At 35.5% G+C, this 12,281-nt stretch overlaps 1 protein-coding gene across 19 annotated transcripts in view; it reads right to left on the reverse strand.

Moving 5' to 3' along the window:
* The window catches only part of CACNA1D (calcium voltage-gated channel subunit alpha1 D), a 188,890-nt gene that overhangs the window by 90,840 nt on the left and 85,769 nt on the right, over nt 1–12,281 (reverse strand). For 15 of the 19 annotated variants that reach the window (XM_040568759.1, XM_040568772.1, XM_040568770.1 and 12 more), the window contains exon 8: nt 9,069–9,172. In XM_040568759.1, coding sequence (XP_040424693.1) covers nt 9,069–9,172 — 104 coding nt within the window. Of the gene's footprint in view, nt 1–9,068; nt 9,173–9,655; nt 9,760–12,281 lie in introns of all 19 variants that reach the window. The other 4 variants (XM_040568776.1, XM_040568775.1, XM_040568762.1 and 1 more) reach the window with 1 other exon arrangement.

Here is a 12,281-nt window from a genome sequence, read left to right on the forward strand (position 1 = left end):
AAAATATTTTAACAAGGTGATTACAATTATCGGTATTACGGTTCTCTGAGAATAAAATATAGTAAAATAGTAGTCTCCTATTTTTTCAACGTTTCAGTTCAGTGACAGACATTACTTATCTGGAATTGCAAACATATAATCTGGTTTTGTCACTATTTTATTTACAGTCTTCAAATGTCTTCTAAATACTAACTTTCTGCTTTGCCATTAGTAATTTTAAGTTAAGCTCTTTACAAGCAATCGTTCAGATTTTTTTTTTTTTTTTATGTTATGTTGCAGAAGCTGAAAGACTTTCAGATGCAAAATCTATGAGGCAGACACTACACCTTTTACAGTTTAGGTCTTAATTCAACAAAAATTACATTTGGCATGTGTAGAAGATCATCTTGTTCTATCTGATGGCACCTTAATGAAGCTGAAGAATGCCAGTGCTTGCTTTGCATTTGCTATCCTTCATCTAACATCCATGGAAAAGGTCCTTCAAAAACCCCTCTCTTCGCAAAAATGCTTGTGAAAGTGACAGCACCTAGCAGCTCTATGAAGGATAACCGCTTTATTTAAAAAATAAAAACAAACAGATTTCATTGTTTTGGCGGAAGATGTCAAAAGCCTATAAGATTTTTTATTTTTTTTTGTATATGGAAGACTGGGTTTAGGCTTATCTCAAAGAGGCTGTCCTTTACATCTGACTAGGGCACCATATTCATGACTCATTTCATAGGCAGTATACTTGGAAAGAAGAGCTACCGTAGCATAATATGAAATCAGAAGTAATAACCTTTGTTAGCTTTTACTAAGTACTCTTGTTTTGTTCAATTAAGTCTTTTGGGTGTTTTTTATTAGAGTGAAGGATTTGTGATCTGTGTGGGTAAAGTAAAATGAAAGCTGCTGCTATTATATGAAGAGACAGAAGTCATTTTAAAATGAAACAGTTGGCAAGATTGCAACTTCAAACAGTACTTCACCCATGACTGAACCACCTTTTAACTTTGACTTTATATTAAAATAGCTTCATGCAGAGAATTAAACACAGTTTTTATACACACAGCTAACTATGACCTTTCCCTTCAATACAGCACAGAAGCCAGACATTGTCTTGGTTAAATGCTGCAGCAATTTATCAGTAGGGGGAGATGCAGTGGTACTTAATTTCCATAATGTTTAAAAGATTTCATTTTATTTAAAAAAACTGACTGCTTGTAAGGAAATATAACACACCTGAGAAGACTGCATTTTCTTCAGGGGAGGGAGGAATCTGGATCTATGGTATTTTTTTGAATTACAGCCACAATGAAGTGACATCCCTCATATGAATGTATGTACACATTCCTTTTACTGAAATGCCACGTATAAGAGTGGAATTAGATGGAATTAGAAGTGTAATTAGTAATCTGTTAGCACAGCAAAAGTACTTTTTTTCCAAGAAACAAGAAGTTAATTGAAAAAGTTGATAGGGGTGAGGTGAAGGAGAGATGTTGGCTCTTTAAAACTGCGGACAAAGACATTTAGACAACAAGATATTTGGCTGTATAGACAGGTATGTAGGCATTGGCTGTTCTCCTGGAAGGAGGAATAAGACAGCTGCTTGTGTAGCATTTAATGGCTATGAAGAGTGTAGGCTAGGTCCAGGGCAGAAAAAAAAAGCTTTTGGATATGTCGGCATCATTAGTCTAACTGTCATTAGACTAATGGCCTGAACTGGCCTCCCTCACTGTGTTCAAGCCAGAACTTAGTCCAGAAGCCTACGATGCTGACAGGCGTAGGAAGCTGTACATTAATTGTGGTAATTGGACTTTATTTATTTACAAATATGTAAATGTTTGGTTTCACAAATGCCTTTGCTAAGGGCTACTTTCAAAATATTTCATTCTGATTTGATAAAAATGACCTGGATCTGGTATTTGAAAGGGTAATTAGCTTTGTTTTGTTGTTGTTGTTCTTTGACTAACCTGACAAAAATTGCATTCAGAGTTATGCTCTCATTCATAAGGGTCTCTCCGCTAAAATGTGATTTAAATCAGTCCACCCAAGTTGTTGTAAACTGAAAAATCACAACAAGCTACTCTGATTTGCCACACCAGTGTATATGAAATGAAAATCTGGCAACAGGAGTGCTGCTCTATCTCCTGTCCATCACTTAGACAGTGATGATAGGAAACAAACAATTGCCTTCCACCTAAGCGTAAACCAGGACTAATTCTTGGCTGGCCATATTACAGACCTTTTGTGTCACTGCAAGTCTCTGCAGACAGAATGAGAGCAAGAATTCATCTCCTGTATGTAACGTACTGCGCACGGGGTCCAGTATGTGGAAAGCACTACGTGAATGCCATATGTAGAGCTGTCACCCAGACATGACAGACTCTTGTTTGTTCACGGAGAAGAGTCATGCAATAGCAAAAACGTGCTCACAGGAGTACAGTGTTGGCCACAGCAGAGGTTTCACGCAGCGGTAACCATACCAACCAACAAATTAGCAGATTCAAATCAGGACACTCAAACTGCTTAAACTGTACTGGTAATCATGGACAACAGCTCACAGCCAGGCCTATTGGGTAACCAGATGTAACGAGATATAAAAAAAGGTGTGTGACATCACATCTTTAATTAGTCAAGATTTTTTTTATATTATTACTCCTTCTGTTAGAAATAATAACTCATACGCTGAAAACTGCAGAATTATTTCTGCAGAAATAAAAACAAATATATAATATATATCAGGAATTTTGCTTGAACAATAATTGATGTGGAAATGCAAACTATTAATGCCTAGCTATAGTTTTTTCTGTATAGCTGGCCAACAATTGAGAAAATGCACACTCAACAGCAAAATGTCTATTTACACTGTGTCAGGGCCTGGATAGCATTATTATGCCAAAGAGTGCACATGAAGGTGACGGAATCAGCTGTGGGAACAGCAAGGTTGGGAACAATTTGATAGAGGTGGTAATGGACCAACAAAACTGAGATTGGATTTTTCAGACTAATTATATTTGCACTTTAAGATTGGCTCATTCTGTCCTGAGTAAAGACTTGTTTGGCTCACAGTGCTGGATTTTTTAGAGGAAGAACTGGCAGCAGTGAGGGTAGGACTATTCCCCATAGTGTGTTCACCCTACCATCATGATGAGCATTGTCAAAGTTTTTGAAACTGATAATGGTTTGTTAACTGCCAGGAGCTCATTTCACAGGACCAATACCTAATAAGACAGTGTGATGAGTTCTAACAAGATGGAAATAAAATCACTCCCATTCATGCTCTTTTATTAAAGGATACTGGATTACTCCATAGTTTTTTATTGGTCTCTGTTTAAAGAAGTTGGTTAGAGTTACCACTGTATATAGCTGAAAGAATTTTCTAATTATTGTTAGTATATTCAGTTGATCAACCAAGGATATTCCCTTTTCCTTTTGATTTTTTTTAAATGTATTTATTTGTGTATTTGAGTTTTATTTTTACTAGCCACACAGCAATCAAAAGCAACCTGCTGAGATCTGGAGCTGAAGTTCCTTTCCTCTTTATTAATGTATATTGTGTGAGGGAGTTAAATTTTTATCTGCACGTCTCCTTTTTCTATGAAGCTTTCCCTCTGATGTGAAAAAGAATGCTATCAAAACCAGTTCATTTCCCTTTTGCTGAAAGACTATGGATGACAGTTCACTGCTGTTTTCTATTTTGTGCATCATTATTCAAATTTCATCTTCTACTTTTTTTTTTTCCATCTATACTGTAGACAACAGTTCTTAGGTGTATAAGCTTCTCTGTGTGAACATATTTTGTATTATATGAATTGACAGATATTACCAGTGAGATTAGCATGTATAAGTATGTGCCCTTAGCTTTTAGAATCACTACATACATTGCAAATAATACTGTGGGAAAGAAATGTAAAAAAAAAAAAAAAACATTCTCTTAGTAACCTGCAAGACTTACATGTAGGAGGATGTATATAAGGACATGTCAAAGCTTATGCTTTGGTGTCCTTTAGGAAAGCAATAAGTTCAACTCAGAGAGATTTATTAAAGTGTGGTTGAAAGGTCTTATTTGTTCCCATGGCTACCCAATGAAATACTAATGCCTTGAGCAGAAGATGCCGTCAGCAGAAACCATCCCCGAATGATAAGGAATATCTCAAGGAATAGATTATCATGCATCATTAAAAGCCATGACTCTTGATAAATAAGTTACGAAGTTTTATCATTTATTATTTTCTCTGTTCATAGTAAAACAGTTGGATGCATGCTGAAATACTGGCATATTTATTTTAACTTTCAGCACACTTTTAAACATACTTTCAGGGCTGATGAGTATCTCTCAATTTCTGCCCCTTACTTTTTAAAGGTAACCTCTAACTTTATAATGTCTAACTTAACTTTCTAGTTTCAGCTTTCTGTCTCTTGCAGTGATGGTCATGACACACTCTGGTCTTTTATCCTGGAATATTTGGAGGCCTGCTCTCAGGTCCCAGTTTCTGTCTGGTATTTCATGAGTTCGGAGAACACAGGTCCTGTTTATGCCTGATATACACACCGTGTATAACAAAGCTACACATAAAAGCAGGCTCCTGAAGCAGTCCATCACCCTTTACAGAACTCGAATTGCTGAGCAGCTCCTCAGTTGCAATTTCTGTGCTATCTCATCAAGTGTCAAGTTGCCCTAAAGCTGCACTGCCCAGTCCTTGGATCATAACCAGAGGGATCTTTACAAAGGAAAAAAAAGAAGTGTGCTCTGGTATCTCTTGCAGACCGAAACACCTCCATGCTGCTAGCTCAGAACACACAGCAATCAAAATAGAGTGCAATTGTGTCATGACAACCCTGTGATTTCTAATTGCTAAAACAATTACTTGCAACTACATTGCAGCCTTAAATTTCTAATGTGAACTGGCAAAACGCAGACCAGCCAATGAGAAAGAAAATTAAAAGCTATCTGAAGAATGCATTTATTTGCAGCTTTTCAGAGCTGCAACAAGCATTTTGATCTGTATTCCAAATACTATATGAATTCAATCTTGCAGCCTTATTGTGAAAGATCAGGTAAAGGTTCGAGGTGGCCACCTAGATTCCCCTAGCTAAATTCACCACGCTGGAAGGAATTCCCAACATGCCCACATTCTGAATCACACTTCCAAACATTTCCAGATACCTTTCAGGAGCCGGATCTACCACCACCAGTTTTTCTTGTGTGTTTAGGGAGGAGCTGTCTGTCAAGTCTGTTCTCAGGCCAGAGCTAGTCTTCTTCAGAGCCCTCTGCTGATGTTGCACCAGGAGCCAGCACTAGAACCCTTTCCTAGAGCCACTTCTATAGCTGTCTTCAAAAGCATTTCTAGAGCACTCGTCCGATACAGAGTATGAAAAAGGCAGTATTTTGAAAAAGACAAAACTACCAAAAACAATTGTATAACTAAGCCTATGAAATCTCTCCATCCTTGTTATTCAATTGACTATTTAGAAAAAAATCTCTATAGTCAGCTTCCTTCCAAAAATTAAAATATTTACCACATTTCCTACACACACATTATTTCTGTTAATTTACATATCTGCTATTAAAAGCACAAACTGAGTTTTTATGATTATCACCTTCAGCACGCAAAATTGACATGGATCACCAGTAAATACTCACCTTCAGAAAGTGCTAGATGTAAAATAAAAGATCTTCCAAATCATCATTCTCATCCACTTGTACAGTATCTAAATACATCAAACATGCAGTGCACAAGAGCCAGTAGAGAAATACAAAGGGGCAGGTGGTCACAGTGTAACAAAGGGATGCAAAGAGAGTGAATGAATGTTTTAAAACCGCTAACAGATCAAACCAGCAAATTTAAATGGACACAGCACAAGTTGATATTACAAGAACTAACACTTTCATACAGAAAAGTTGTATTAGGCATTCAGATTCCACTTCCAAAATCTGTATGCAAAGCCATGCTTTTCAAGTCAGTTGGCATAATTTTTGCATTCCCTGATTGGTTTAGTAAAATTTAGTTTTGTTTGTAGATTTACCAGTGAACAAGTTTCATGCTATGGTTTGAAGAACATAAAACATAAAAGCTAACTCTTAAAAAAAAAAAAAAGAATGCAAGTGTTACTCATTCAATGCCTGGCCTGGCTCAGGATGAAATATATATATATATATATATATATATATATATATATATCTTTCTGCTAATTAATACAGATACATCCAAGGATGTACAGAGTGCCCCTAAGATTTAAACAGGCATGTCTAAATAGAAAATACATGGAAAATATTTACTATGTAAGTATAAAGGAATTCATCGATCAAAGTAAATCAGTGTAACAGTGCTCCACACTAGCTTTTATCAGAGTTTCAAACAAGTATGCCTGGACATTTTCTTCACTTTTGTATCAGTTTGGTATAATAGATATCCTCTCCTTTCTCCTCCCCTTCTCAATGTCAATATTGGTGATATTCATACATCACAAATCTCCATCTATTTATATCATTTCCTGGAGTGCTAGGATGTCTCTTCCACATGTTTGGAGCAAACATTGATACAGGCAATCCATCAAGCACTCTGAATTCTTAAGCGATGCTGCAGTTAGTGACACCCCGGCAGAAAATAAGTTTAGGGATGAATGAATTTATAAATTTCAGGTGAGCTCATGTGACACTTACCACTGCCAGTTAAGTTCACTGGAAATCAAAGGCAAGTGGGTAAGGACTCTAAAGAGCATTAGAGCTCTAAGGATCAAGAAATCAGTGGTGAGTTTTTGTCTGCAGAATGGAACCCAAGGACAAGGGGATACCTTTTCCTCCATATTGTTACAGTGGCTATAGAACAACTTCATATTCCAGCAAAATTTCCTCAACAAAGCTGTCTCATTACAACAGAATAAAGGAAAAGTTGCTGAAAGAGTACCAACACTGATGCCAACAAAGTAGATATTAAAGATATCTGAGTCACAAATATAAGAGAATTACAGAGGGGTACAATAAAAAATACAATGATTTATCTGACTTACCCAACAAATTTTTACTAGCTTTGAAAAACTACCTTATTTAAATATACAAATCATGCAGTTAAAAAAAAAAAAAAAAGGCTAACATATCATAATGTTGCAAGCCTTATAAAATATTTTAAATGTACTAAATCAAATAAAAAGCTTAGCTGTGTAGATCTCTGAATGTCCTTGGCTTCAGTGGAAGAAATGAACAGGTGTATCAACACACCAAATCTGGCATTACTTTCTCCCCTACTCATTTTTATAAAAGTTAAAAAAAAAACTGAAACCAATAGCAATCCATTTGAGTCAAGCACGGGAAAAGGGAAATAATAATTAACTGTTCCCATAGCACACCTCCACACAACAGGAAGAAAATTAATTTCTGCTTATGACCTTCTTAAGGGACAGTGAAAGGAACCGTGGAAACCTAATCCACTAATGGCTTTAGTGGGAAGTCTGGTCACACAGCAAAGTTAGGTAACAGTATCAAACGGAGAAATAAATCATACAGCAACTACTCTCAGTCTTCTGTCTGTTCTTTTCTTTCTTATTTGACCAGCGTGGCTGTGATGCAAAAGCTAGGCCCTTAGTTTTGCAACAGTTTACATATTTGTCCCTGAAAAAAACAAAGCCTACATGACAGCATAAGTTAGCCATTACAGGGTGGGACTTGGAAGGAAGAAATTAAATCAAAAAATCAGCAATGTGTTTTTAGCACATTACCTCTTTACTTTTAAACATCTGCTTTGTAAATTGATTCTGAAAGTAAGGTAAAAACCATGCTTTCCACAGTTTCCTGTGTGCAACAGTAATCTATCACAGATAAACGATTTTTAAAAACACATTGTAAAACCATTAAAACAAAAATGCCCTAGTAACATAATTATCACATTACCAATTGGAAATTGTTTCTGATTCCCTGATTTCCATGAACATTCTATATATAGCATTCTATAATTCCTTTCAAACCTAATGTACAGCACAGCAAAGCTGTAACATGGCTGCGCACACACTCAGCAGTCTGATGACACCATCAACTATAAGGCTGTGTTCAATGCAAGACACGTTTTTCTGCTGGGTAAAAAAGATGGCACAGCTAGCCCAAGGCTGCCAGAACAATATCATTTGTTGTGTAACTCGTAGCTAACATAAAAAATAATGTGTGTTATAATTGTATTTGGATTCAGATGCCAGAAGGACCTTTTCTTTCTTTATGAAAAAATATCTTTACCATGAACTGGAGTTTCCCAAGCTCAAGTATGTTGGAAGCCAGGAAATGGCAAAGGAAGTAGAGATATAACCTCAGAACAGGGGCTTTGTACGAAGAAAACTTTGCAAACTGTTGTCATAAATTACAGTTTTAAACCACATTACACATCTAAAACTGAGGACACCTTAGTTCTTAGCTGGAGTCTGGAGTATACAGAGCAACAAAGTGCTGTGACAACCTCCCACTGACAACCATATTAAATTTATATTTGATTATTGATAAAAATATCAGATTGCTGCTGTGGGATGTCACAGCAGTACACACCTCAACAATACAAGAAGCATTAAACATTTTGTGTCATAGTAAACTAGTCATACTCTTTCTATCAGACAGATCTTCAAGTACCCCATTAAAATAAAATTTGCTACATGACTGGTAAATGCAAAGAACACTCCAATTACTTTATAGCTATTTGAATTTAAAAAAAAAAAAAAAAAAAAAAAAGATTTTCAAGAGAGACACTTGGAACTATTTGAACTGAAAAAAAAAATTATTTTCCAGAGAGACACTTGTCTATAATTACAGGGGAAAACGTTTGTACAAGTGCCACCCATCTCTGTGTGAAAAATGTTTCTCCCTGCTGAAATATTAGAGAATGAGAAGATCGGTGCCTCATCTAAAGAATATTTTTGGCAAGCATGGTGAACGTGATGTCAGACAGATACAGGCACTAGGATCACACACTTCAGTCAAAAGAGCAAACACTGGTAGGATGACATAAGAATCTCAAGTGCATGCAAAAAAGCCATTGCTGAGAAGCTTGAGTAAATGCAGAGGCCATCTTACAAGTAGCAGTAGCATACACAATGTTAACTCAGCTGCTTACCCACTAAGTACACCAAGAACCAGGTTAAGTACGAAAAATGAGCCAAGGATGATAAGACTAACAAAATAGATCCATGGCCATTCACATCCTATTGCATCATTTACCTGTAAAATGCAAGGAAATAAGTTATGATTCAATCATTCATTAAACAGCAGAGTCCTTTTGCAGCTGCCAGATCACGTAGGTGTTAACACTGAAAGTTTTGGGCTTATTCAGTTCTTAAAAGCAAGAAACTTTTGTTTAATTTATTTACTTACCCAAATTATATTGCAAATGTGATGCCTCAGAAGCTGAATTAAAATAACATATTTAAATAAGTGCAGGAGAACTTTTAGTTCTTCTTATACTTTTGCCACAAATATGGACATGAATATATACTGGTACGTCTGAATTCTGATTTTTTATTTGGTATTTTTTATGAAAGCTACAGAAAACTCCTTCTGTTCTAAATTAGAAGAGGAAAACATAGAAATTTAATTTAAAAAAATGTCATTGCAACTGAAGTCTCACCTGTATAAAATAACCTGTGTGTTCATGGCAACTGAATTCAGGACTCTGCCTTCATGATGAAAAAGGTGTATGCTTACCCGCTCAATACACCAAGAACAAGATTTAGTACGAAAAATGACCCAAAGATGACGAGACTGACAAAATACACCCATGGCAATTCAAATCCCATAGCATCATTCATCTGCAAGAAATAAGATGATCTTATAGAGTAGATCACTATAGTAATAGCAATGAAGAGTCAGAGAAACAGAATTTAATCATTGAGACAGCATTCTATGCATTCCTGCAGCAATTATCAAAGAAGAATAATGTAAGAAAAAAGGCACTGGCCACATCAATTTGCAGTCCTAATACATATTCTAGGAGAAAGTACTGCGTGAACCTAGCCTTCAGATCAAAAATACTATCAAACATACAAATAGAGCACTATAACATTTCTGTTCTTTAACACCTAAAATAGTAAATTTCAGATCTCACTAAGTTAAATGATGTTTACAAAGTGCATTGAAATACTAGGATTATTAGTTCATATATATCCTAGCTATATGAATGATCCTTTGAGAAAGTAAATAGTAACATGTGCCTCAGCAGGACAAGCAATATTATTTTTTTCTGCAAAAGTGAATTTCAATACTTTTTCCCTGAAATACTACAGCTGGATGCAATCAGATACTTGAAAAAACATGAATACTTTTATGAAAATGAAAGCCTGAAATCAAATTTTAAAACATAGCAAAAACATGGAAATATTCCAGAAATAGTAAGGTTGAAGTTACTGAACTTCAGACACACTACTTATAGGAACACACAAATTTTTCAACAAAGACCTTTTCCATTGTTATTTTTAGCAATCCTATGAGATGGATTCAAGAAAAACATCCAGGGAAAACTAAAAAGAACTGTTCAGAAAATAAAAGATACTTTAAAACACAGGGAAATGGTTATTGTGTGTATCATTCAGGTGCAAAAAGACGTTTCATTAAGTTATAAAAAAGCAATTCTGACTTGGAACTTCTTGGAAATTTCTCTTATGGGAGAAGAATTATTCTGACTTTTTTGTTTATACTGACAGGTTTGTATTACATTCTTTTTGAGATGCTTTTTAGCCATAAAAATTCATCAGACAAAAAAAAAAAATCCATGAGCATTCAGGACTAGATATGGCAATGTATAACGATTTTTGGGGAAACCTTTTTTCTCTTTGTGAATGCTGTCGTATGACCGTCTGTCGCATCTGAAACTTACAATTAGGCTTCAAGCTCTATAGACAGTCCATTTTAAATCATGTCATTAACATCGCTGTTGGAATGGACACAATCCCATATTAAGCATGGGAACAAAAGGTTTTCAAGCTGTACTTCATATTTTTTTTTCTCTATCTTTTAAAAATTTGTCATAGTCTAAGTTTCTGCAAGGCACTCCAATGGATAGCTAGATGTAAGCACAAGCATTAAGTCTTTGCAGGTTAAGGCCCATAGGCACTTTTCTTCACTGGTGAACTGCAATAATGCCATTTTATACTAACTAACTGGAACTTCCACAGTTACCAAAATAGTAATATACAATCACTTACTTGATAGTATATGTAAAAAATGACTTAAAAATGCAAATTATATATTTGATTTGGATTTTTTTCCTTTTAAATTCAATAAAACAGTATTTTAGAGAAATTAAAATGGAGAAGAGTTACAGCCATTCTGAAAGGCTGGGATTTTTGACTTCAATTTTAAAAGATTTCAAGTTTCCATGGTCCAGTTCTGCTACAGCTTATTCATGTGGGAAATAAAGTCTTTCATAATGCTGCCATTACACTGACCTACTTCAACTCAATCTCCTGTGCAATACTTTTCTGTGCAGTACTTTTAGCAATACTTAGCATGGTAGGCACCTAAGCTAAGGGGATTGATAGTTTATCATCCATGCCTGTTTCCTCAGTGCAAGTCCCCTCCTTTGAGAAGTCTTAGCAGCAAAAGAGAGCTAAGTATTTACAAAAATGCTCTACTGCTGATACTGAATTTCTTCTTTGTTCCAGTATGTGTTGCCCTTTGCACCTTCTTTGAATTGTAAGCATCTGGCCTTAAAGTTTACGAATAAAATGTACTCAGTTATTATTATTTTTTAAATTGCATACTTAGTAATTATTTTATTACTTCAGAATTGAGTTTTCTTCATAGAAATGATTCATATGATACAGATCAGGCAAAGAGGGTTTCTAACAGTAGTGTGTAAGAGCCAACATTTTGTCTGAACTTCAAATACTCACAAATGTGTTTTGCATCCAACTTAACTATACCGTTTGCAAACAGTATTTTGCAAGTCACCAGAGTTCAGACAGAGGGCATAAATTCATCTGGTGTTGATGTCAATGTTTTCCTGCTATAAATCATTTGAAAAATCTGAAACTGCAATTTCACTTTAAGAAAAACAAAAGATCTGAGGAAAAGAAGTGCTCTGGGAATCACTGCAACCCAAACTGATACACTCTTTTTGCTCAGCAGGATGTATCCAAGAAGCCAGGCATTGTGCTAGCTTAGTAACCCAGATGCAAAGCTGAAAGTTCCATGGTCAATTACAAAGGCTCTATTAGCACACACAGCTGTGATTCGCATTTCCTTCATTCTCTTTACAGCAATGTATGAAAAGAAATCCTTCTCATTTATGCAGTTTGATTTTAAACCCAATATTTCAGGCTAATCTATCTAG

This window comes from Cygnus olor, chromosome 10 (genome assembly GCF_009769625.2).
Source record: "Cygnus olor isolate bCygOlo1 chromosome 10, bCygOlo1.pri.v2, whole genome shotgun sequence".
Classification (NCBI taxonomy): domain Eukaryota; kingdom Metazoa; phylum Chordata; class Aves; order Anseriformes; family Anatidae; genus Cygnus; species Cygnus olor.